The 23,008-nt window shown below is 58.2% G+C and overlaps 1 protein-coding gene and 1 pseudogene across 2 annotated transcripts in view; one reads left to right on the forward strand and one right to left on the reverse strand.

The window, feature by feature from the left end:
* LOC116957717 (uncharacterized) overlaps positions 1 to 23,008 on the forward strand; it is an 86,011-nt gene that overhangs the window by 39,757 nt on the left and 23,246 nt on the right. For both annotated transcript variants that reach the window (XM_076057537.1, XM_032980038.2), the window contains exons 9-11: positions 5,378 to 5,574; positions 16,407 to 16,586; positions 20,483 to 20,641. In XM_076057537.1, the coding sequence (XP_075913652.1) occupies positions 5,378 to 5,574; positions 16,407 to 16,586; positions 20,483 to 20,641 (536 nt within the window). The remainder of the gene's footprint in view (positions 1 to 5,377; positions 5,575 to 16,406; positions 16,587 to 20,482; positions 20,642 to 23,008) is intronic.
* On the reverse strand, positions 8,878 to 12,046 carry LOC142907810 (uncharacterized; annotated as a pseudogene).

Below are 23,008 nucleotides of genomic sequence, written 5' to 3' on the forward strand. Positions count from 1 at the left end.
TGGGTGAGTGAGTGAGTGGGTGAGTGAGTGGGTGGGTGAGTGAGTGGGTGAGTGAGTGAGTGGGTGAATGGGTGAGTGGGTGAGTGGGTGGGTGAATGAGTCGGTGAGTGAGTGAGTGGGTAAGTGAGTGAGTGGGTGGGTGAGTGGGTGAGTGGGTGAGCGAGTGGGTGAGTGGGTGAGTGAGTGAGTAAGTGAGTGGGTGAGTGAGTGAGTGGGTGAGTGAGTGAGTGGGTGGGTGAGTGAGTGGGTGAGTGAGTGAGTGGGTGAGTGAGTGAGTGGGTGAGTGGGTGAGTGGGTGGGTGAATGAGTGGGTGAGTGAGTGAGTGGGTGAGTGAGTGAGTGGGTGGGTGAGTGGGTGAGCGAGTGGGTGAGTGGGTGAGTGAGTGAGTAAGTAAGTGGGTGAGTGAGTGAATGAGTGGGTGAGTTAGTGGGTGAGTGAATGGGTGAGTGAGTGGGTGAGTGGGTGAGTGGGTGAGTGAGTGAGTGAGTGGGTGGGTGGGTGAGTGGGTGAGTGGGTGAGTGAGTGGGTGAGTGGGTGAGTGGGTGAGTGGGCGGGTGAGTGAGTGAGTGAGTGGGTGGGTGAGTGGGTGGGTGAGTGGGTGAGTGAGTGGGTGAGTGGGTGGGTGAGTGGGTGAGTGAGTGGGTGAGTGGGTGGGTGAGTGAGTGGGTGGGTGAGTGGGTGAGTGGGTGGGTGAGTGGGTGGGTGAGTGGGTGGGTGAGTGAGTGGATTGGTGAGTGGGTTAGTGAGTGGGTGAGTGAGTGAGTGTGTGAGTGAGTGGGTGAGTGGGTGAGTGAATGGGTGGGTGAGTGAGTGAGTGAGTGAGTGGGTGAGTGAGTGGGTGGGTGAGTGGGTGAGTGGGTGGGTGAGTGGGTGGGTGAGTGGGTGAGTGGGTGGGTGTGTGAGTGGGTGAGTGGGTGAGTGAGTGAGTGGATGAATGAGTGAGTGGGTGGGTGAGTGGGTGAGTGGGGTGGGTGAGTGGGTGAGTGTGTGGGTGGGTGAGTGGGTAAGTGGGTGAGTGAGTGAGTGGGTGAGTGAGTGGGTGGGTGAGTGAGTGGGTGAGTGAGTGGGTGAGTGAGTGAGTGAGTGGGTGAGTGGGTGAGTGGGTGGGTGAATGAGTCGGTGAGTGAGTGAGTGGGTGAGTGAGTGAGTGGGTGGGTGAGTGGGTGAGTGGGTGAGCGAGTGGGTTAGTGGGTGAGTGAGTGAGTAAGTGAGTGGGTGAGTGAGTGAGTGGGTGAGTGAGTGAGTGGGTGAGTGGGTGAGTGGGTGGGTGAATGAGTGGGTGAGTGAGTGAGTGGGTGAGTGAGTGAGTGGGTGGGTGAGTGGGTGAGCGAGTGGGTGAGTGGATGAGTGAGTGAGTGGGTGGGTGAGTGGGTGAGTGGGTGGGTGAGTGGGTGAGTGTGTGGGTGGGTGAGTGGGTAAGTGGGTGAGTGAGTGAGTGGGTGAGTGAGTGGGTGGGTGAGTGAGTGGGTGAGTGAGTGGGTGAGTGAGTGAGTGAGTGGGTGAGTGGGTGAGTGGGTGGGTGAATGAGTCGGTGAGTGAGTGAGTGGGTGAGTGAGTGAGTGGGTGGGTGAGTGGGTGAGTGGGTGAGCGAGTGGGTTAGTGGGTGAGTGAGTGAGTAAGTGAGTGGGTGAGTGAGTGAGTGGGTGAGTGAGTGAGTGGGTGAGTGGGTGAGTGGGTGGGTGAATGAGTGGGTGAGTGAGTGAGTGGGTGAGTGAGTGAGTGGGTGGGTGAGTGGGTGAGCGAGTGGGTGAGTGGATGAGTGAGTGAGTAAGTAAGTGGGTGAGTGAGTGAATGAGTGGGTGAGTTAGTGGGTGAGTGAGTGGGTGAGTGGGTGAGTGGGTGAGTGGGTGAGTGAGTGGGTGAGTGAGTGAGTGGGTGGGTGAGTGAGTGGGTGAGTGGGTGAGTGGGTGAGTGAGCGGGTGAGTGAGTGAGTGAGTGGGTGGGTGGGTGAGTGAGTGGGTGAGTGAGTGAGTGAGTGGATGAGTGAGTGAGTGGGTGGGTGAGTGGGTGAGTGGGTGGGTGAGTGGGTGAGTGTGTGGGTGGGTGAGTGGGTGAGTGAGTGAGTGGGTGAGTGAGTGGGTGGGTGAGTGAGTGGGTGAGTGAGTGAGTGGGTGAGTGGGTGAGTGGGTGAGTGGGTGGGTGAATGAGTCGGTGAGTGAGTGAGTGGGTAAGTGAGTGAGTGGGTGGGTGAGTGGGTGAGTGGGTGAGCGAGTGGGTGAGTGGGTGAGTGAGTGAGTAAGTGAGTGGGTGAGTGAGTGAGTGGGTGAGTGAGTGAGTGGGTGGGTGAGTGAGTGGGTGAGTGAGTGAGTGGGTGAGTGAGTGAGTGGGTGAGTGGGTGAGTGGGTGGGTGAATGAGTGGGTGAGTGAGTGAGTGGGTGAGTGAGTGAGTGGGTGGGTGAGTGGGTGAGCGAGTGGGTGAGTGGGTGAGTGAGTGAGTAAGTAAGTGGGTGAGTGAGTGAATGAGTGGGTGAGTTAGTGGGTGAGTGAATGGGTGAGTGAGTGGGTGAGTGGGTGAGTGGGTGAGTGAGTGGGTGGGTGGGTGAGTGGGTGAGTGGGTGAGTGAGTGGGTGAGTGGGTGAGTGGGTGAGTGGGCGGGTGAGTGAGTGAGTGAGTGGGTGGGTGAGTGGGTGGGTGAGTGGGTGAGTGAGTGGGTGAGTGGGTGGGTGAGTGGGTGAGTGAGTGGGTGAGTGGGTGGGTGAGTGAGTGGGTGGGTGAGTGGGTGAGTGAGTGGGTGAGTGGGTGGGTGAGTGGGTGGGTGAGTGGGTGGGTGAGTGAGTGGATTGGTGAGTGGGTTAGTGAGTGGGTGAGTGAGTGAGTGTGTGAGTGAGTGGGTGAGTGGGTGAGTGAATGGGTGGGTGAGTGAGTGAGTGAGTGGGTGAGTGAGTGGGTGGGTGAGTGGGTGAGTGGGTGAGTGGGTGGGTGAGTGGGTGGGTGAGTGGGTGAGTGGGTGGGTGTGTGAGTGGGTGAGTGGGTGAGTGAGTGGATGAATGAGTGAGTGGGTGGGTGAGTGGGTGAGTGGGTGGGTGAGTGGGTGAGTGTGTGGGTGGGTGAGTGGGTAAGTGGGTGAGTGAGTGAGTGGGTGAGTGAGTGGGTGGGTGAGTGAGTGGGTGAGTGAGTGGGTGAGTGAGTGAGTGAGTGGGTGAGTGGGTGAGTGGGTGGGTGAATGAGTCGGTGAGTGAGTGAGTGGGTGAGTGAGTGAGTGGGTGGGTGAGTGGGTGAGTGGGTGAGCGAGTGGGTTAGTGGGTGAGTGAGTGAGTAAGTGAGTGGGTGAGTGAGTGAGTGGGTGAGTGAGTGAGTGGGTGAGTGGGTGAGTGGGTGGGTGAATGAGTGGGTGAGTGAGTGAGTGGGTGAGTGAGTGAGTGGGTGGGTGAGTGGGTGAGCGAGTGGGTGAGTGGATGAGTGAGTGAGTAAGTAAGTGGGTGAGTGAGTGAATGAGTGGGTGAGTTAGTGGGTGAGTGAGTGGGTGAGTGGGTGAGTGGGTGAGTGGGTGAGTGAGTGGGTGAGTGAGTGAGTGGGTGGGTGAGTGAGTGGGTGAGTGGGTGAGTGGGTGAGTGAGCGGGTGAGTGAGTGAGTGAGTGGGTGGGTGGGTGAGTGAGTGGGTGAGTGAGTGGGTGAGTGAGTGGGTGAGTGAGTGAGTGGGTGAGTGAGTAGGTGAGTGAGTGGGTGAGTGGGTGGGTGAGTGGGTGGGTGAATGAGTGGGTGAGTGAGTGAGTGGGTGAGTGAGTGGGTGAGGGAGTTGGTGAGTGAGTGGGTGAGTGGGTGAGTGAGTAGGTGAGTGGGTGAATGAGTGGGTGAGTGATTGAGTAGGTGAGTAGGTGAGTGAGTGGGTGAGTGGGTAAGTGAGTGTATGAGTTGGTGAGTGAGTGAGTGGGTGAGTGAGTGGGTGAGTGGGTGAGTGAGTGGGTGAGTGAGTGAGGGGGTGAGTGAGTGGGTGAGTGAGTAGGTGAGTGGGTGCATGAGTGGGTGAGTGAGTGAGTGTGTGAGTGAGTGGGTGGGTGAATGAGTGGGTGAGTGAGTGAGTGGGTGGGTGAGTAAGTGAGTGGGTGAGTGAGTAGGTGAGTGAGTGGGTGAGTGGGTGAGTGAGTAGGTGAGTAGGTGAGTGCGTGGGTGAGTGGGTGGGTGAGTGAGTGGGTGAGTAGGTGAGTGAGTGGGTGAGTGGGTGGGTGAGTGAGTGGGTGGGTGAGTGAGTGGGTTGATGAGTGAGTGAGTTGGTGAGTGAGTGAGTGAATGACCGATGACGTTACATGTGTGTGTGTGTAGCTGTACATGTGTGTGTGTGTGTGTAGCTGTGCGTGTGTGTGTGTAGCAGTACATGTGTGTGTGTGTAGCTGTACGTGTGTGTGTGTAGCTGTACATGTGTGTCTGTAGATGTACATGTGTGTGTGTGTGTGTAGATGTACATGTGTGTGTGTGTGTAGATGTACATGTGTGTGTGTAGATGTACATGTGTGTAGATGTACATGTGTGTGTGTAGATGTACATGTGTGTGTGTGTAGATGTACATGTGTGTGTGTAGATGTACATGTGTGTGTGTAGCAGTACATGTGTGTGTGTGTGTGTAGCTGTACATGTGTGTGTGTAGCAGTACATGTGTGTGTGTAGATGTACATGTGTGTGTGTGTGTAGATGTACATGTGTGTGTGTAGCAGTACATGTGTGTGTGTGTGTGTAGCTGTACATGTGTGTGTGTAGCAGTACATGTGTGTGTGTAGATGTACATGTGTGTGTGTAGCAGTACATGTGTGTGTGTGTGTAGCTGTGCATGTGTGTGTGTAGCTGTACATGTGTGTGTGTGTAGCTGTACGTGTGTGTGTGTAGATGTACATGTGTGTGTGTAGCTGTGCATGTGTGTGTGTGTAGCTGTACATGTGTGTGTGTAGCTGTACGTGTGTGTGTTTAGCTGTACATGTGTTTGTGGCCTGTCAGAGACTACCTAGGTGACCTTTAACTTTGCCTCCTCCACCGCCACCTCCACCACTACCTCCACCTTCACCACCACCACCTCTACCACCTCCACCACTACCACCTCCACCACCACTACCACCACCACTACCACCTCCACCACCACTACCACCACCACCTCCACCACCTCCAACACCACCACCACCACAACTTCCTCCATCTCCATCACCTCCACCACCCCCACCGCCATCACCACCACCCCCACCACCACCTCTACCACCACCACCACCCCCACCACCACCACCACCACCACCACCCCCACCACCACTACCACCACCACCACCTCCACCACCACCACCACCTCCACCACCACTACCACCACCACCACCACCACCACCACCACCACCGCCACCACCTCCACCACCACAACTTCCTCCACCACCACCTCTACCACCACCACCACCACCACCGCAGGTGAGCCGGAGTTCCGCTACGTGGCCGGCCTTCACGGCAACGAGGCGCTGGGCCAGGAGCTGCTGCTGCTCCTCATGCAGTTCCTCTGCCGTGAGTACGTCCAGGGCAATGCACGAGTCCGTCGGCTGGTGGACGAGACCCGCATCCATCTCCTGCCGTCCATCAACCCTGACGGGCACGAGAAAGCCTTGCAGGCGGTGAGTGGTGGACGTGGTGGTGGTGGTGGTGGTGGAGGTTGAGATGGATGTGGTGGTGGTGGAGGAGGTTGAGATGGTTGTGGTGGTGGTGGAAGTTGAGGTGGTGGTGGTGGTGGTGGAGGTGGTGATGAGTGTCCGTCGGCTGGTGGACGAGACCCGCATCCATCTCCTGCCGTCCATCAACCCTGACGGGCACGAGAAAGCCTTGCAGGCGGTGAGTGGTGGACGTGGTGGTGGTGGTGGTGGAGGAGGTTGAGATGGTTGTGGTGGTGGTGGAAGTTGAGGTGGTGGTGGTGGTGGTGGACGTGGTGATGAGTGTCCGTCGGCTGGTGGACGAGACCCGCATCCATCTCCTGCCGTCCATCAACCCTGACGGGCACGAGAAAGCCTTGCAGGCGGTGAGTGGTGGACGTGGTGGTGGTGGTGGTGGAGGTTGAGATGGATGTGGTGGTGGTGGAGGAGGTTGAGATGGTTGTGGTGGTGGTGGAGGTTGAGATGGATGTGGTGGTGGTGGTGGACGTGGTGATGAGTGTCCGTCGGCTGGTGGACGAGACCCGCATCCATCTCCTGCCGTCCATCAACCCTGACGGGCACGAGAAAGCCTTGCAGGCGGTGAGTGGTGGACGTGGTGGTGGTGGTGGTGGTGGAGGTTGAGATGGATGTGGTGGTGGTGGAGGAGGTTGAGATGGTTGTGGTGGTGGTGGAAGTTGAGGTGGTGGTGGTGGAGGTGGTGATGAGTGTCCGTCGGCTGGTGGACGAGACCCGCATCCATCTCCTGCCGTCCATCAACCCTGACGGGCACGAGAAAGCCTTGCAGGCGGTGAGTGGTGGACGTGGTGGTGGTGGTGGAGGTTGAGATGGATGTGGTGGTGGTGGTGGAGGTTGAGATGGATGTGGTGGTGGTGGAGGTTGAGATGGATGTGGTGGTGGTGGTGGACGTGGTGATGAGTGTCCGTCGGCTGGTGGACGAGACCCGCATCCATCTCCTGCCGTCCATCAACCCTGACGGGCACGAGAAAGCCTTGCAGGCGGTGAGTGGTGGACGTGGTGGTGGTGGTGGTGGTGGTGGAGGTTGAGATGGATGTGGTGGTGGTGGAGGAGGTTGAGATGGTTGTGGTGGTGGTGGAAGTTGAGGTGGTGGTGGTGGTGGTGGAGGTGGTGATGAGTGTCCGTCGGCTGGTGGACGAGACCCGCATCCATCTCCTGCCGTCCATCAACCCTGACGGGCACGAGAAAGCCTTGCAGGCGGTGAGTGGTGGACGTGGTGGTGGTGGTGGAGGTTGAGATGGATGTGGTGGTGGTGGAGGAGGTTGAGATGGTTGTGGTGGTGGTGGAAGTTGAGGTGGTGGTGGTGGTGGTGGAGGTGGTGATGAGTGTCCGTCGGCTGGTGGACGAGACCCGCATCCATCTCCTGCCGTCCATCAACCCTGACGGGCACGAGAAAGCCTTGCTGGCGGTGAGTGGTGGACGTGGTGGTGGTGGTGGTGGTGGAGGTTGAGATGGATGTGGTGGTGGTGGTGGTTGAGATGGATGTGGTGGTGGAGGTTGAGATGGATGTGGTGGTGGTGGTGGTGGATGTGGTGGTGGTGGAGGTTGAGATGGATGTGGTGGAGGTGGTGGTGGTGGTGGAAGTTGAGGTGGTGGTGGTGGTGGAGGTGGTGGTGGTGGAGGTGGTGATGAGTGTCCGTCGGCTGGTGGACGAGACCCGCATCCATCTCCTGCCGTCCATCAACCCTGACGGGCACGAGAAAGCCTTGCAGGCGGTGAGTGGTGGACGTGGTGGTGGTGGTGGAGGTTGAGATGGATGTGGTGGTGGTGGTGGTGGTGGTGGAGGTTGAGATGGATGTGGTGGTGGTGGAGGAGGTTGAGATGGTTGTGGTGGTGGAGGTTGAGATGGATGTGGTGGTGGTGGTGGTGGTGGAGGTTGAGATGGATGTGGTGGTGGTGGAGGTTGAGATGGATGTGGTGGTGGTGGTGGTGGTGGAGGTTGAGATGGATGTGGTGGAGGTGGTGGTGGTGGACGTGGTGATGAGTGTCCGTCGGCTGGTGGACGAGACCTGCATCCATCTCCTGCCGTCCATCAACCCTGACGGGCACGAGAAAGCCTTGCAGGCGGTGAGTGGTGGACGTGGTGGTGGTGGTGGAGGTTGAGATGGATGTGGTGGTGGTGGTGGTGGTGGTGGACGTGGTGGTGGTGGTGGTGGTGGAGGTTGAGATGGATGTGGTGGTGGTGGTGGTGGTGGAGGTTGAGATGGATGTGGTGGTGGTGGTGGAGGTTGAGATGGATGTGGTGGTGGTGGTGGTGGTGGTGGACGTGGTGGTGGTGGTGGTGGTGGAGGTTGAGATGGATGTGGTGGTGGTGGTGGAGGTTGAGATGGATGTGGTGGTGGTGGAGGTTGAGATGGATGTGGTGGTGGTGGTGGTGGTGGTGGAGGTTGAGATGGATGTGGTGGAGGTGGTGGTGGTGGACGTGGTGATGAGTGTCCGTCGGCTGGTGGACGAGACCCGCATCCATCTCCTGCCGTCCATCAACCCTGACGGGCACGAGAAAGCCTTGCTGGCAGTGAGTGGTGGACGTGGTGGTGGTGGAGGTTGAGATGGTTGTGGTAGAGGTGATGGTGGTGGAGATGGATGTGGTGGTGGTGGAAGTTGAGATGGATGTGGTGGTGGTGGTGGTGGTGGAAGTTGAGATGAAGGTGGTGGAGGTGGTGGTGATAGAGGAGGTTGTGGTGGTGGTGGTGGTGGTGATGGTGGTGGTGGAGATGGATGTGGTGGTGGTGGTTGAGATGGATGTGGTGGTGGTGGTTGAGATGGATGTGGTGGTGGTGGAAGTTGAGATGGTGGTGGTTGAGATGGATGTGGTGGTGGAGGTGGAAGTTGAGGTGGTGGTGGTGGAGGTGGTGGTGGTGGTGGAGGTGGAGGTGGTGGTGGTGGTGGTGGTGGAGGTTGAGATGGATGTGGTGGTGGTGGAGGTTGAGATGGATGTGGTGGTGGTGGAAGTTGAGATGAAGGTGGTGGTGGTGGAGGTTGAGATGGTGGTGGTGGTTGAGATGGATGTGGTGGTGGTGGAGATTGAGATGGATGTGGTGGTGGTGGAGGTTGAGATGGATGTGGTGGTGGTGGAGGTTGAGATGGATGTGGTGGTGGTGGAAGTTGAGATGGTGGTGGTGGTTGAGATGGATGTGGTGGTGGAGGTGGAAGTTGAGGTGGAGGTGGAAGTTGAGGTGGTGGTGGTGGTGGTGGACGTGGTGATGAGTGTCCGTCGGCTGGTGGACGAGACCCGCATCCATCTCCTGCCGTCCATCAACCCTGACGGGCACGAGAAAGCCTTGCAGGCGGTGAGTGGTGGACGTGGTGGTGGTGGTGGAGGTTGAGGTGGTGGTGGTGGAGGTGGTGGTGGTGGTGGAAGTTGAGATGGTGGTGGTTGAGATGGATGTGGTGGTGGAAGTTGAGGTGGTGGTGGTGGTGGTGGAGGTGGTGGAGGTGGTGGTGGAGGTTGAGATGGTTGTGGTAGAGGTGGTGGTGGTGGAGATGGATGTGGTGGTGGTGGTGGTTGAGATGGATGTGGTGGTGGTGGAGATTGAGATGGATGTGGTGGTGGTGGAGGTTGAGATGGATGTGGTGGTGGTGGAGGTTGAGATGGATGTGGTGGTGGTGGAAGTTGAGATGGTGGTGGTGGTTGAGATGGATGTGGTGGTGGAGGTGGAAGTTGAGGTGGAGGTGGAAGTTGAGGTGGTGGTGGTGGTGGTGGACGTGGTGATGAGTGTCCGTCGGCTGGTGGACGAGACCCGCATCCATCTCCTGCCGTCCATCAACCCTGACGGGCACGAGAAAGCCTTGCAGGCGGTGAGTGGTGGACGTGGTGGTGGTGGTGGAGGTTGAGGTGGTGGTGGTGGAGGTGGTGGTGGTGGTGGAAGTTGAGATGGTGGTGGTTGAGATGGATGTGGTGGTGGAAGTTGAGGTGGTGGTGGTGGTGGTGGAGGTGGTGGAGGTGGTGGTGGAGGTTGAGATGGTTGTGGTAGAGGTGGTGGTGGTGGAGATGGATGTGGTGGTGGTGGTGGAAGTTGAGATGGATGTGGTGGTGGTGGTGGAAGTTGAGATGAAGGTGGTGGTGGAGGTGGTGGAGATAGAGGAGGTTGTGGTGGTGGTGGAGGTTGAGATGGATGTGGTGGTGGTGGAGGTTGAGATGGATGTGGTGGTGGTGGAGGAGGTTGAGATGGATGTGGTGGTGGTGGAGGTTGAGATGGATGTGGTGGTGGTGGAGATTGAGATGGATGTGGTGGTGGTGGTGGAGGTTGAGATGGATGTGGTGGTGGAGGTTGAGATGGATGTGGTGGTGGTGGTGGTGGATGTGGTGGTGGTGGAGGTTGAGATGGATGTGGTGGTGGTGGTGGTGGAGGTTGAGATGGATGTGGTGGTGGTGGAGGAGGTTGAGATGGTTGTGGTGGTGGAGGTTGAGATGGATGTGGTGGTGGTGGTGGAGGTTGAGATGGTTGTGGTGGTGGTGGAGGAGGTTGAGATGGTTGTGGTGGTGGAGGTTGAGATGGATGTGGTGGTGGTGGTGGAGGTTGAGATGGATGTGGTGGTGGTGGAGGAGGTTGAGATGGTTGTGGTGGTGGAGGTTGAGATGGATGTGGTGGTGGTGGTGGAGGTTGAGATGGATGTGGTGGTGGTGGTGGAGGTTGAGATGGATGTGGTGGTGGTGGAGGTTGAGATGGATGTGGTGGTGGTGGAGGTGGTGGTGGAAGTTGAGATGGTGGTGGTGGTTGAGATGGATGTGGTGGTGGTGGAGGTTGAGATGGATGTGGTGGTGGTGGAAGTTGAGATGGTGGTGGTGGTTGAGATGGATGTGGTGGAGGTGGTGGTGGTGGAGGTGGTGATGAGTGTCCGTCGGCTGGTGGACGAGACCTGCATCCATCTCCTGCCGTCCATCAACCCTGACGTGCACGAGAAAGCCTTGCTGGCGGTGAGTGGTGGACGTGGTGGTGGTGGTGGTGGTGGAGGTGGTGGTGGTGGTGGTGGAAGTTGAGATGGTGGTGGTTGAGATGGTGGTGGACGTGGTGGTGGTGGTGGAGGTTGAGATGGATGTGGTGGTGGTGGTGGTTGAGATGGATGTGGTGGTGGTGGAGGTTGAGATGGATGTGGTGGTGGTGGTGGAGGTGGTGATGGTTGTTGTGGTGGTGGAGGTTGAGATGGATGTGGTGGTGGAGGAGATGGAGGAGGTTGAGGTGGTGGAGGTTGAGATAGATGTGGTGGTGGAGGTGGTGATGGAGGAGGTGGTGGTGGAGGTGGTGGTGGTGGAGGTTGAGATGGATGTGGTGGTGGTGGTGGAGGTGGTGATGGTGATGGAGGAGGTGGTGGTGGTGGAGGTTGAGATGGATGTGGTAGTGGTTGAGATGGATGTGGTGGTGGTGGAGGTGGTGATGGTGATGGAGGAGGTGGTGGTGGAGGTTGAGATGGATGTGGTGGTGGTGGAGGTGGTGATGGTTGTTGTTGTGGTGGTGGTGGAGGTGGTGAGGGTTGTTGTTGTGGTGGTGGTGGTCGTCATGGTGATGGTGGGCGTGGTGGTGAAGCAGTTGATGGTGAGGATGGCGATGCTGTATTGGTACCCTCCAACCTCTATGGGAGTAACCAACTCCGTCCGACATCCTCAGGGTCTTGATTTAAAGCTTTCGTGACTGCAGTAATTCATATTCTTAGCTCTTTCGGTAAAGTCACCACCACGTTGAAGGGAAACAACAAAATAATAAAATATAAATATAAAACAATAAAAATTCTCACGACGTTTCGACCATAACACAAACGGTCATCATCAGGTGTACTCCGTCACGCTTACGGTGGCTTTCAGACAGCATACATTAATTTTTCGTCTCCCCCCTCCTCCTCTTTTCAGAACATAGATGGACTAGTCCTTCTAAATAAACTGACAAATCGCTGCGCGTGGCGCTGACGGGTTTTTTTAAAATTATAAATAAATACAAACACCGTTTGTAAATGAATAAATTAATGCGAACCGCCACTTCTTTCAAATGTTTCTAGCCGTTGGTTTTTTCACACCTGATGACGACCGTTTGTGTTATGGTCGAAACGTCGTGAGAATTTTTATTGTTTTATATATATGTTTTACTGTATTATTGTTTCCCTTCGACGTGGTGGTGACTTTACCGAAAGAGCTAAGAATATCCTCAGGGTCCCGTAGCTAGGCCCCGGGCCTTAGCCATCCGAAGGCCTCACAGCCTCGGTGTGGACTGGACTCGCCTAGCCGCTTGCCTGACGGAGTACCGAATGACTCCGATATCCTAAGGCTCCCGTAGATAGGCCCCAGGCTTCCTCAGGGTCCCGTAGCTAGGCCCGGGCCTCCTCAGGGTCCCGTAGCTAGGCCCGGGCCTTAGCTAGCGTAGGCCTCACAGCCTCGGCGTGGACTGAACTCGCCTAGCCGCTTGCCTGACGGAGTACCGAATAGCTCCGACATCCTCAGGCTCCCGTAGCTAGGCCCCGGGCCTCCTCAGGGTCCCGTAGCTAGGCCCCGGGCCTTGGCTAGCGTAGGCCTCACAGCCTCGGTGTGGACTGAACTCGCCTAGCCGCAGCCTCACGGAGTACCGAATAGCTCCGATATCCTCAGAGTCCCGTAGCTAGGCCCCGGGCCTTAGCTAGCGTAGGCCTCACAGCCTCGGCGTGGACTGAACTCGCCTAGCCGCTTGCCTGACGGAGTACCGAATAGCTCCGACATCCTCAGGGTCCCGTAGCTAGGCCCCGGCCTCCTCAGGGTCCCGTAGCTAGGCCCCGGGCCTTGGCTAGCGTAGGCCTCACAGCCTCGGTGTGGACTGGACTCGCCTAGCCACAGCATCACGGAGTAGCTAATAGCTCCGATATCCTCAGGGTCCCGTAGCTAGGCCCCGGGCCTTAGCTAGCGTAGGCCTCACAGCCTCGGCGTGGACTGAACTCGCCTAGCCGCTTGCCTGACGGAGTAGCGAATAGCTCCGACATCCTCAGGGTCCCGTAGCTAGGCCCCGGGCCTCCTCAGGGTCCCGTAGCTAGGCCCCGGGCCTTGGCTAGCGAAGGCCTCGCAGCCTCGGTGTGGACTGGACTCGCCTAGCCACAGCCTCAAGGAGTAGCTAATAGCTCCGATATCCTCAGGCTCCCGTAGCTAGGCCCCGGGCCTTAGCTAGCGTAGGCCTCACAGCCTCGGCGTGGCCTGAACTCGCCTAGCCGCTTGCCTGACGGAGTACCGAATAGCTCCGACATCCTCAGGCTCCCGTAGCTAGGCCCCGGGCCTCCTCAGGGTCCCGTAGCTAGGCCCCGGGCCTTGGCTAGCGTAGGCCTCACAGCCTCGGTGTGGACTGGACTCGCCTAGCCACAGCCTCAAGGAGTAGCTAATAGCTCCGATATCCTCAGGGTCCCGTAGCTAGGCCCCGGGCCTTAGCTAGCGTAGGCCTCACAGCCTCGGCGTGGACTGAACTCGCCTAGCCGCTTGCCTGACGGAGTACCGAATAGCTCCGACATCCTCAGGCTCCCGTAGCTAGGCCCCGGGCCTCCTCAGGGTCCCGTAGCTAGGCCCCGGGCCTTGGCTAGCGTAGGCCTCACAGCCTCGGTGTGGACTGGACTCGCCTAGCCACAGCCTCAAGGAGTAGCTAATAGCTCCGATATCCTCAGGGTCCCGTAGCTAGGCCCCGGGCCTTAGCTAGCGTAGGCCTCACAGCCTCGGCGTGGACTGAACTCGCCTAGCCGCTTGCCTGACGGAGTACCGAATAGCTCCGACATCCTCAGGCTCCCGTAGCTAGGCCCCGGGCCTCCTCAGGGTCCCGTAGCTAGGCCCCGGGCCTTGGCTAGCGTAGGCCTCACAGCCTCGGTGTGGACTGGACTCGCCTAGCCGCTTGCCTGACGTAGTAGCTAATAGCTCCGACATCCTCAGGGCCCCGTAGCTAGGCCCCGGGCCTTAGCTAGCGTAGGCCTCACAGCCTAGGCGTTGACTGAACTCGCCTAGCCGCTTGCCTGACGGAGTACCGAATAGCTCCGACATCCTCAGGATCCCGTAGCTAGGCCCGGGCCTCCTCAGGCTCCCGTAGCTAGGCCCCAGGCCTCCTCAGGGTCCCGTAGCTAGGCCCGGGCCTTGGCCATCCGAAGGCCTCACAGCCTCGGTGTGAACTGGACTCGCCTAGCCACAGCCTCACGGAGTAGCTAATAGCTCCGATATCCTCAGGGTCCCGTAGCTAGGCCCCGGGCCTTAGCTAGCGTAGGCCTCACAGCCTCGGCGTGGACTGAACTCGCCTAGCCGCTTGCCTGACGGAGTACCGAATGGCTCCGACATCCTCAGGGTCCCGTAGCAAGGCCCCGGGCCTCCTCAGGGTCCCGTAGCTAGGCCCCGGGCCTTAGCCATCCGAAGGCCTCACAGCCTCGGTGTGGACTGAACTCGCCTAGCCGCAGCCTCACGGAGTACCGAATAGCTCCGACATCCTCAGGCTCCCGTAGCTAGGCCCCGGGCCTCCTCAGAGTCCCGTAGCTAGGCCCCGGGCCTCGGCTAGCCGAAGGCCTCACAGTTTCGGTGTGGACTGGACTCGCCTAGCCGCTTGCCTGACGGAGTACCGAATAGCTCCGACATCCTCAGGCTCCCGTAGCTAGGCCCCGGCCTCCTCAGGGTCCCGTAGCTAGGCCCCGGGCCTTAGCCATCCGAAGGCCTCACAGCCTCGGCGTGGTCTGGACTCGCCTAGCCGCTTGCCTGACGGAGTACCGAATAGCTCCGACATCCTCAGGCTCCCGTAGCTAGGCCCCGGGCCTCCTCAGGCTCCCGTAGCTAGGCCCCGGGCCTTGGCTAGCGTAGGCCTCACAGCCTCGGTGTGGACTGAACTCACCAAGCCGCAGCCTCACGGAGTACCGAATGGCTCCGACATCCTCAGGATCCCGTAGCTAGGCCCGGGCCTCCTCAGGCTCCCGTAGCTAGGCCCCAGGCCTCCTCAGGGTCCCGTAGCTAGGCCCGGGCCTTGGCCATCCGAAGGCCTCACAGCCTCGGTGTGAACTGGACTCGCCTAGCCGCAGCCTCACGGAGTACCGAATAGCTCCGATATCCTCAAGAGTCCCGTAGCTAGGCCCCGGACCTTAGCTAGCGTAGGCCTCACAGCCTCGGCGTGGACTGAACTCGCCTAGCCGCTTGCCTGACGGAGTACCGAATAGCTCCGACATCCTCAGAGTCCCGTAGCTAGGCCCCGGGCCTCGGCTAGCCGAAGGCCTCACAGCGGTCGCGGGGTGGTGGTGGTGGTGGTGGCGACGTTCAGGCGACGTTCGGGGAACGTCGTTGGGAACGGTGGGTCGAGTTTGTGGGGGCATGGGTTGAGTCGGCGGAGGAGTCACTCGGCCGCAGCCGCCACCTCCACCGCCGCCGCGTCCACCACTAACACCTCCACCACTAACACCTCCACCATGTCCACCACTAACACCTCCACCACCTCCACCATGTCCACCACTAACACCATGTCCACCACTAACACCTCCACCATGTCCACCACTAACACCTCCACCACTAACACCTCCACCACTAACACCTCCACCATGTCCACCACTAACACCTCCACCACTAACACCTCCACCATGTCCACCACTAACACCTCCACCATGTCCACCACTAACACCTCCACCACTAACACCTCCACCACTAACACCTCCACCACCTCCACCATGTCCACCACTAACACCTCCACCACTAACACCTCCACCACTAACACCACCTCCACCATGTCCACCACTAACACCTCCACCACCACCACGTCCACCATGTTCACCACTAACACCTCCACCACCTCCACCACTAACACCACCACCACCATGTTCACCACTAACACCTCCACCACCACCACGTCCACCATGTTCACCACTAACACCACCACCTCCACCACTAACACCTCCACCACTAACACCACCACCTCCACCATGTCCACCACTATCACCTCCACAACTAACACCTCCACCACCTCGTCCACCACTAACACCTCCACCACCACCATGTCCACCACTAACACCTCCACAACTAACACCTCCACCACCTCGTCCACCACTAACACCTCCACCACTAACACCACCACCACCACTAACACCTCCACCACTAACACCTCCACCACTAACACCACCACTAACACCTCCACCACTAACACCTCCACCACCACTAACACCTCCACCACCACCTTCACCATCATGTCCACCACTAACACCTCCACCACCACCATGTTCACCACTAACACCACCACTAACACCTCCACCACCACGTCCACCATGTTCACCACTAACACCTCCACCACCGCCTCCACCGCCACGTCCACCACTAACACCACCACCACGTCCACCACTAACACCTCCACCACCGCCACCACGTCCACCACTAACACCTCCACAACATCTACCACTAACACCACCACCACTAACACCACCACGTCCACCACTAACACCACCACCGCTAACACGTCCACCCCCACCACTACCACCTCCACCACGTCCACCACTAACACCACCACCTCTATCACCACCTCCACCTCTTCCACCACCACCACCACCACACTCACCCCCTACCACCACCACCACACTCACCCCCTACCACCACCACCCCCTCAACCACCACCACCTCCACCACCCCCCACAATCACCACCACCACCACCACACTCACCCCCTACCACCACCACCACCCCCACCACCGCCACCAACTCCACCACCCCCACCACCACCACCACCCCCTCAACCACCACACTCACCCCCTACCACCACCACCACCACCCCCACACTCACCCCCTACCACCACCACCACCACACTCACCCCCTACCACCACCACCACCACCCATGCCTCCCCAGGGTTCTGAGTTGTCCGGCTGGTCCCTGGGTCGGTGGACCAACGATGGCATCGACATCAACCACAACTTCCCAGATCTCAACTCGGTCCTGTGGGAGTCGATGGAGCGTGAGTCCGGCGCACAGAGGGTGCCCAACCATCACATCCCGGTGCCTGAGTGGTACTACCAGCCCGAGGCACGGGTGAGTTGGCAGACCCAGGGACTCACACGGAGACTCAGAGACCCATAGACCCACACGGAGAGCCGCAGACTCACACGGAGAGCCACAGACTCACACAGAGACCCACAGACTCACACGGAGACCCACAGACCCACACAGAGAGCCGCAGACTCACACGGAGACCACAGACTCACACAGAGACCCACAGACTCACACAGAGACTCAAATAGAGACCCACAGACTCACACAGAGAGACCCACAGACTCACACAGAGAGCCACAGACTCACACAGAGAGACCCACAGACTCACACAGAGACTCACACAGAGACCCACAGACCCACACAGAGAGCCACGGACTCACACGGAGACTCAGAGACCCATAGACCCACACGGAGAGCCACAGACTCACACAGAGACCCACGGACTCACACGGAGACTCAGAGACCCATAGACCCACACGGAGAGCCACAGACTCACACGGAGAGCCACAGACTCACACAGAGACCCACGGACTCACACGGAGACTCAGAGACCCATAGACCCACACGGAGAGCCACAGACTCACACGGAGAGCCACAGACTCACACAGAGACCCATAGACCCACACGGAGACCCACAGACTCACACGGAGACCCACAGACTCACACAGAGACCCACAGACTCACACGGAGACCCACAGACTCACACGGAGACCCACAGACTCACACAGAGACCCACAGACTCACACGGAGACTCAGAGAGAGCCACACAGAGACCCACAGACTCACACGGAGACCCACAGACTCACACAGCGACCCACAGACTCACACGGAGACCCACAGACTCACACGGAGACTCAGAGAGAGCCACACAGAGACCCACACAGAGACTCAGACAGTGACCCACGGACTCACACAGAGAGACCCACAGACTCACACGGAGACCCACAGACTCACACAGAGACCCACAGACTCACACAGAGACTCAGAGACCCACAGACTCACACAGAGACCCATAGACCCACACAGAGAGCCACAGACTCACACGGAGACCCACGGACTCACACGGAGACTCAGAGACCCATAGACCCACACAGAGAGCCACAGACTCACACAGAGAGCCACAGACTCACACGGAGACCCACAGATGCACACAGAGACTCAGAGACCCACAGACTCACACAGAGACCCATAGACCCACACAGAGAGCCACAGACTCACACGGAGACCCACAGATGCACACAGAGACTCAGAGACCCACAGACTCACACAGAGACCCATAGACCCACACAGAGAGCCACAGACTCACACGGAGACCCACAGATGCACACAGAGACTCAGAGACCCACAGACTCACACAGAGACCCATAGACCCACACAGAGAGCCACAGACTCACACGGAGACCCACGGACTCACACGGAGACTCAGAGACCCATAGACCCACACAGAGAGCCACAGACTCACACAGAGACCCACAGACTCACACAGAGACCCATATACTCACACAGAGAGCCACAGACTCACACAGAGACCCACAGACTCACACAGAGACTCAGAGACCCACAGATTCACACAGAGAGCCACAGATCCACACAGAGACTCAGACAGAGACCCACGGACTCACACAGAGAGCCACAGACTCACACAGAGAGCCACAGACTCACACAGAGAGACCCACAGACTCACACAGAGAGACCCACAGACTCACACAGAGACTCACAGACTCACACGGAGACTCAGAGACCCATAGACCCACACAGAGAGCCACATAGAGACCCACGGACTCACACAGAGACTCACACAGACTCACACAGAGACTCACACGGAGACTCAGAGACCCATATACCCACACAGAGAGCCACATAGAGACCCATAGACTCACACAGAGACCCACAGACCCAAACAGAGACCCACAGACTCACACAGAGACCCACAGACTCACACAGAGACCCACAGACCCAAACAGAGACCCACAGACTCACACAGAGACCCACAGACTCACACAGAGACCCACAGACTTACACAGAGACCCACAGACTCACACAGAGACCCACAGACTCACACAGAGACCCACAGACTTACACAGAGACCCATACAGAGACCCACAGACTCACACAGAGACCCACACAGAGACCCACAGACCCACACAGAGACCCACAGACTCACACAGAGACCCATACAGAGACCCACAGACTCACACAGAGAGCCTCAGACTCACACAGAGCCTCAGACAGAGAGCCACAGGCTCAGACAGAGACCCATACAGAGACCCACAGATTCACACAGAGACTCAGAGACCCACAGACTCACACGGAGACCCACACAGAGACCCACAGACCCACACAGAGACCCACAGATTCACACAGAGACTCAGACAGAGACCCACAGATCCACACAGAGACCCACACAGAGAGCCACAAACGCACACAGAGACCCATAGACCCACACAGAGACCCATAGACCCACACAGAGAGCCACAGACCCACACAGAGACCCATCGACTCACACACAGAGACCCACACAGAGACCCATAGACTCACACACAGAGACCCACAGACTCACACAGAGACTCACACAGAGACCCATAGACTCACACACAGAGACCCACAGAATCACACAGAGACTCACACAGAGACCCATAGACTCACACACAGAGACCCACACAGAGACCCACAGACTCACACACAGAGACCCACAGACTCACACACAGAGACCCACAGACTCACACACAGAGACCCACAGACTCACACAGAGACCCACAGACTCACACAGAGACTCACACAGAGACCCACAGACTCACACAGAGACCCACAGACTCACACAGAGACCCATACAGAGACCCACAGACTCACACAGAGAGCCTCAGACTCACACAGAGCCTCAGACAGAGAGCCACAGGCTCAGACAGAGACCCATACAGAGACCCACAGATTCACACAGAGACTCAGAGACCCACAGACTCACACGGAGACCCACACAGAGACCCACAGACCCACACAGAGACCCACAGATTCACACAGAGACTCAGAGACCCACAGACTCACACAGAGACCCACACAGAGACCCACAGACTCACACAGAGACCCACAGACTCACACAGAGACTCACACAGAGACCCACAGACTCACACAGAGACCGACAGACTCACACAGAGACTCACACAGAGACCGACAGACTCACACAGAGACCCACAGACTCACATAAGCTCCCCCAGGTAGCCTCTAGCAGGGCTTTAGAGGCAAGTGCATGGGCGAGTTTCAGTATCAGCAGCGTCTGTGAAGGCTCCAGGCACTGTGGCTGACACCACCACCACGCCCGACCGCCTTTGTCTCTCTCACCACCACCACCCCCACCACCACCACCCCCACCACCCCCACCACCACCCCCACCACCACCACCACCACCACCCCCACCACCACCCTCACCACCACCACCCTCACCACCACCACCACCTCCACCACCACCACCCTCACCACCACCACCACCACCACCCCCACTCCCACCCTCACCACCACTCCCACCCTCACCACCATCATCACTACCTTCACCACCATCACCACTACCTTCACCATCATCACCATCATCACTACCTTCACCATCACCACCACCTCCACCCCCACCACCACCATCACCACCACCCCCACCCCCACCACCACCCCCACCACCACCCCCACCACCACCCCCACCACCACCACCACCACCACCCCCACCACCACCACCCCCACCACCACCACCCCCACCACCACCCCCACCACCACCCCCACCACCACCCCCACCACCACCACCACCACCACCTCCACCACCACCACCATCACCACCCTCACCACCTCCACCACCACCACCACCACCACCTCCACCACCACCACCATCACCACCCTCACCACCTCCACCACCCTCACCACCTCCACCACCACCACCACCTCCACCACCACCACAGGTGGCGTCTGAGACCCGTGCCCTCATCTTGTGGATGGAGAAATTCGACTTCGTGCTGAGCGGCAACTTGCACGGTGGTGAACTCGTAGCCACCTTCCCCTACGACATGGCACGCTCCTTCTGGAAGGCTCGCGAGTTCTCTCCCACACCGGACGAGCAGGTGATGGGTTACTCACTCAGTCACTCACTCAGTAAGTCAGTCACTCACTCAGTCACTCACTCACTCATACACTCACTCACTCACTCATACACTCACTCAGTCACTCACTCATACACTCACTCACTCATACACTCACTCACTCAGTCAGTCACTCAGTCACTCACTCAGTCACTCAGTCAGTCACTCACTCAGTCAGTAAGTCAGTCACTCAGTCAGTCACTCACTCAGCCACTCACTCACTCAGCTACTCACTCACTCAGCCACTCACTCACCCACTCACTCACTCACACACTCAGCCACTCACTCACTCAGCCACTCACTCAGCCACTCACTCACCCACTCACTCAGCCACTCACCCACTCAACCACTCACTCACTCAGCCACTCACTCGCACACTCAGCCACTCACTCACTCACTCAGCCACTCACTCAGCCACTCACTCACCCACTCACTCAGCCACTCACCCACTCAGCCACTCACTCAGCCACTCACTCATACACTCACTCAGCCACTCACTCACTCAGTCACTCACTCAGCCACTCACTCACCCACTCACTCAGCCACTCACCCACTCAGCCACTCACTCAGCCACTCACTCATACACTCACTCAGTCACTCAGCCACTCACTCACTCAGCCACTCACTCACTCAGCCACTCACTCAGCCACTCACTCACTCACTCAGCCAATCACTCACTCAGCCACTCACTCACTCAGCCACTCACTCACTCACTCAGCCACTCACTCAGCCACTCACTCACTCAGCCACTTAGCCACTCACTCAGCCACTCACTCAGCCACCCACTCACTGACTCAGCCACTCACTCACTCACTCAGCCACTCACTCACTCAGCCACTCACTCACTCAGCCACTCACTCACTCAGCCACTCATTCACTCAGCCACTCAATCACTCAGCCACTCACTCACTCAGCCACTCACTCACCCACTCACTCACTCTCTCAGCCACTCACTCACTCACACACTCACTCACTCAGCCACTCACTCAGCCACTCACTCACTCACACACTCAGCCACTCACTCACTCACTCAGCCACTCACTCACTCAGCCACTCACTCACTCAGCCACTCACTTGCACACTCAGCCACTCACTCACTCACTCAGCCACTCACTCAGCCACTCACTCACTCAGCCACTCACTCAGCCACTCACTCAGCCACTCACTTACACACTCAGCCACTCACTCACTCAGCCACTCACTCACTCACTCAGCCACTCACCTACACACTCAGCCACTCACTCAGCCACTCACTTACTCACCCACTCACTCACTCACTCACCCACTCATCCACTCACTCACTCACCCACCCACTCACCCACTCACCCACCCACTCACCCACTCACTCACCCACTCAGCCACTCACTCAGCCACTCACTCACTCACTCAGCCACTCACTCAGCCACTCACTCATACACTCACTCACTCAGCCACTCACTCAGCCACTCACTCAGCCACTCACTCTCCCACCCACCCACTAACTCACCCACCCACTAACTCACCCACCCACCCACTAACTCACTCACTCACTCACTTACTCACCCACTTACTCACCCACTAAGTCACTCACCCACCCACTAACTCACCCACTAACTCACCCCCCACCCACTCACCCACCCACGCACTAACTCACCCACCCACTAACTCACCCCCCCACCCACTAACTAAATCACCCACCCACTAACTCACCCACCCACCCACTAACTCACCCACCCACTCACTCACCCACAAACTAACCAACCCACTAACTCACCCACCCACTAACTCACCCTCCCCACCCACTAAAAAAATCACCCACCCACTAACTCACCCACCCACCCACTAACTCACCCACTCACTCACCCACTTACTCACCCACTAACTCACCCACTCACCCACCTACCCACCCACACACCCACTAACTCACCCCCCAACCCACTAACTAAATCACCCACCCACTAACTCACCCACCCACTAACTCACCCACCCACTATCTAACCCACCCACTAACTCACCCACCCACCCACTTACTCACCCACCCACGCAGTCACCCAACCACTCACCCACCCACTAACTCACCCACCCACTCACTAACTCACCCACTCACTCACCTACCCAACCACTAACTCACACACCCACCCATTCACCCACCCACTAACTCACCCACACACTCACCCATCCACCCACTAACTCACCCACCAACTCACTAACTCACCCACTAACTCACTCATTCACTCACCCACCCACTAACTCACCCACTCATTCACTCACTAACTCACCCACTCACTCACCCACCCACTAACTCACCCACCCACCCACTCACCCACTCACCCACTCACTCACCCACCCACCCACTCACCCACTCACCCA

Source organism: Petromyzon marinus, chromosome 83 (genome assembly GCF_048934315.1).
Source record: "Petromyzon marinus isolate PM22_M1 ecotype Great Lakes invasive population chromosome 83, UKy_Petmar_22M1.pri1.0, whole genome shotgun sequence".
NCBI classification, from domain to species: Eukaryota; Metazoa; Chordata; class Hyperoartia; order Petromyzontiformes; family Petromyzontidae; genus Petromyzon; species Petromyzon marinus.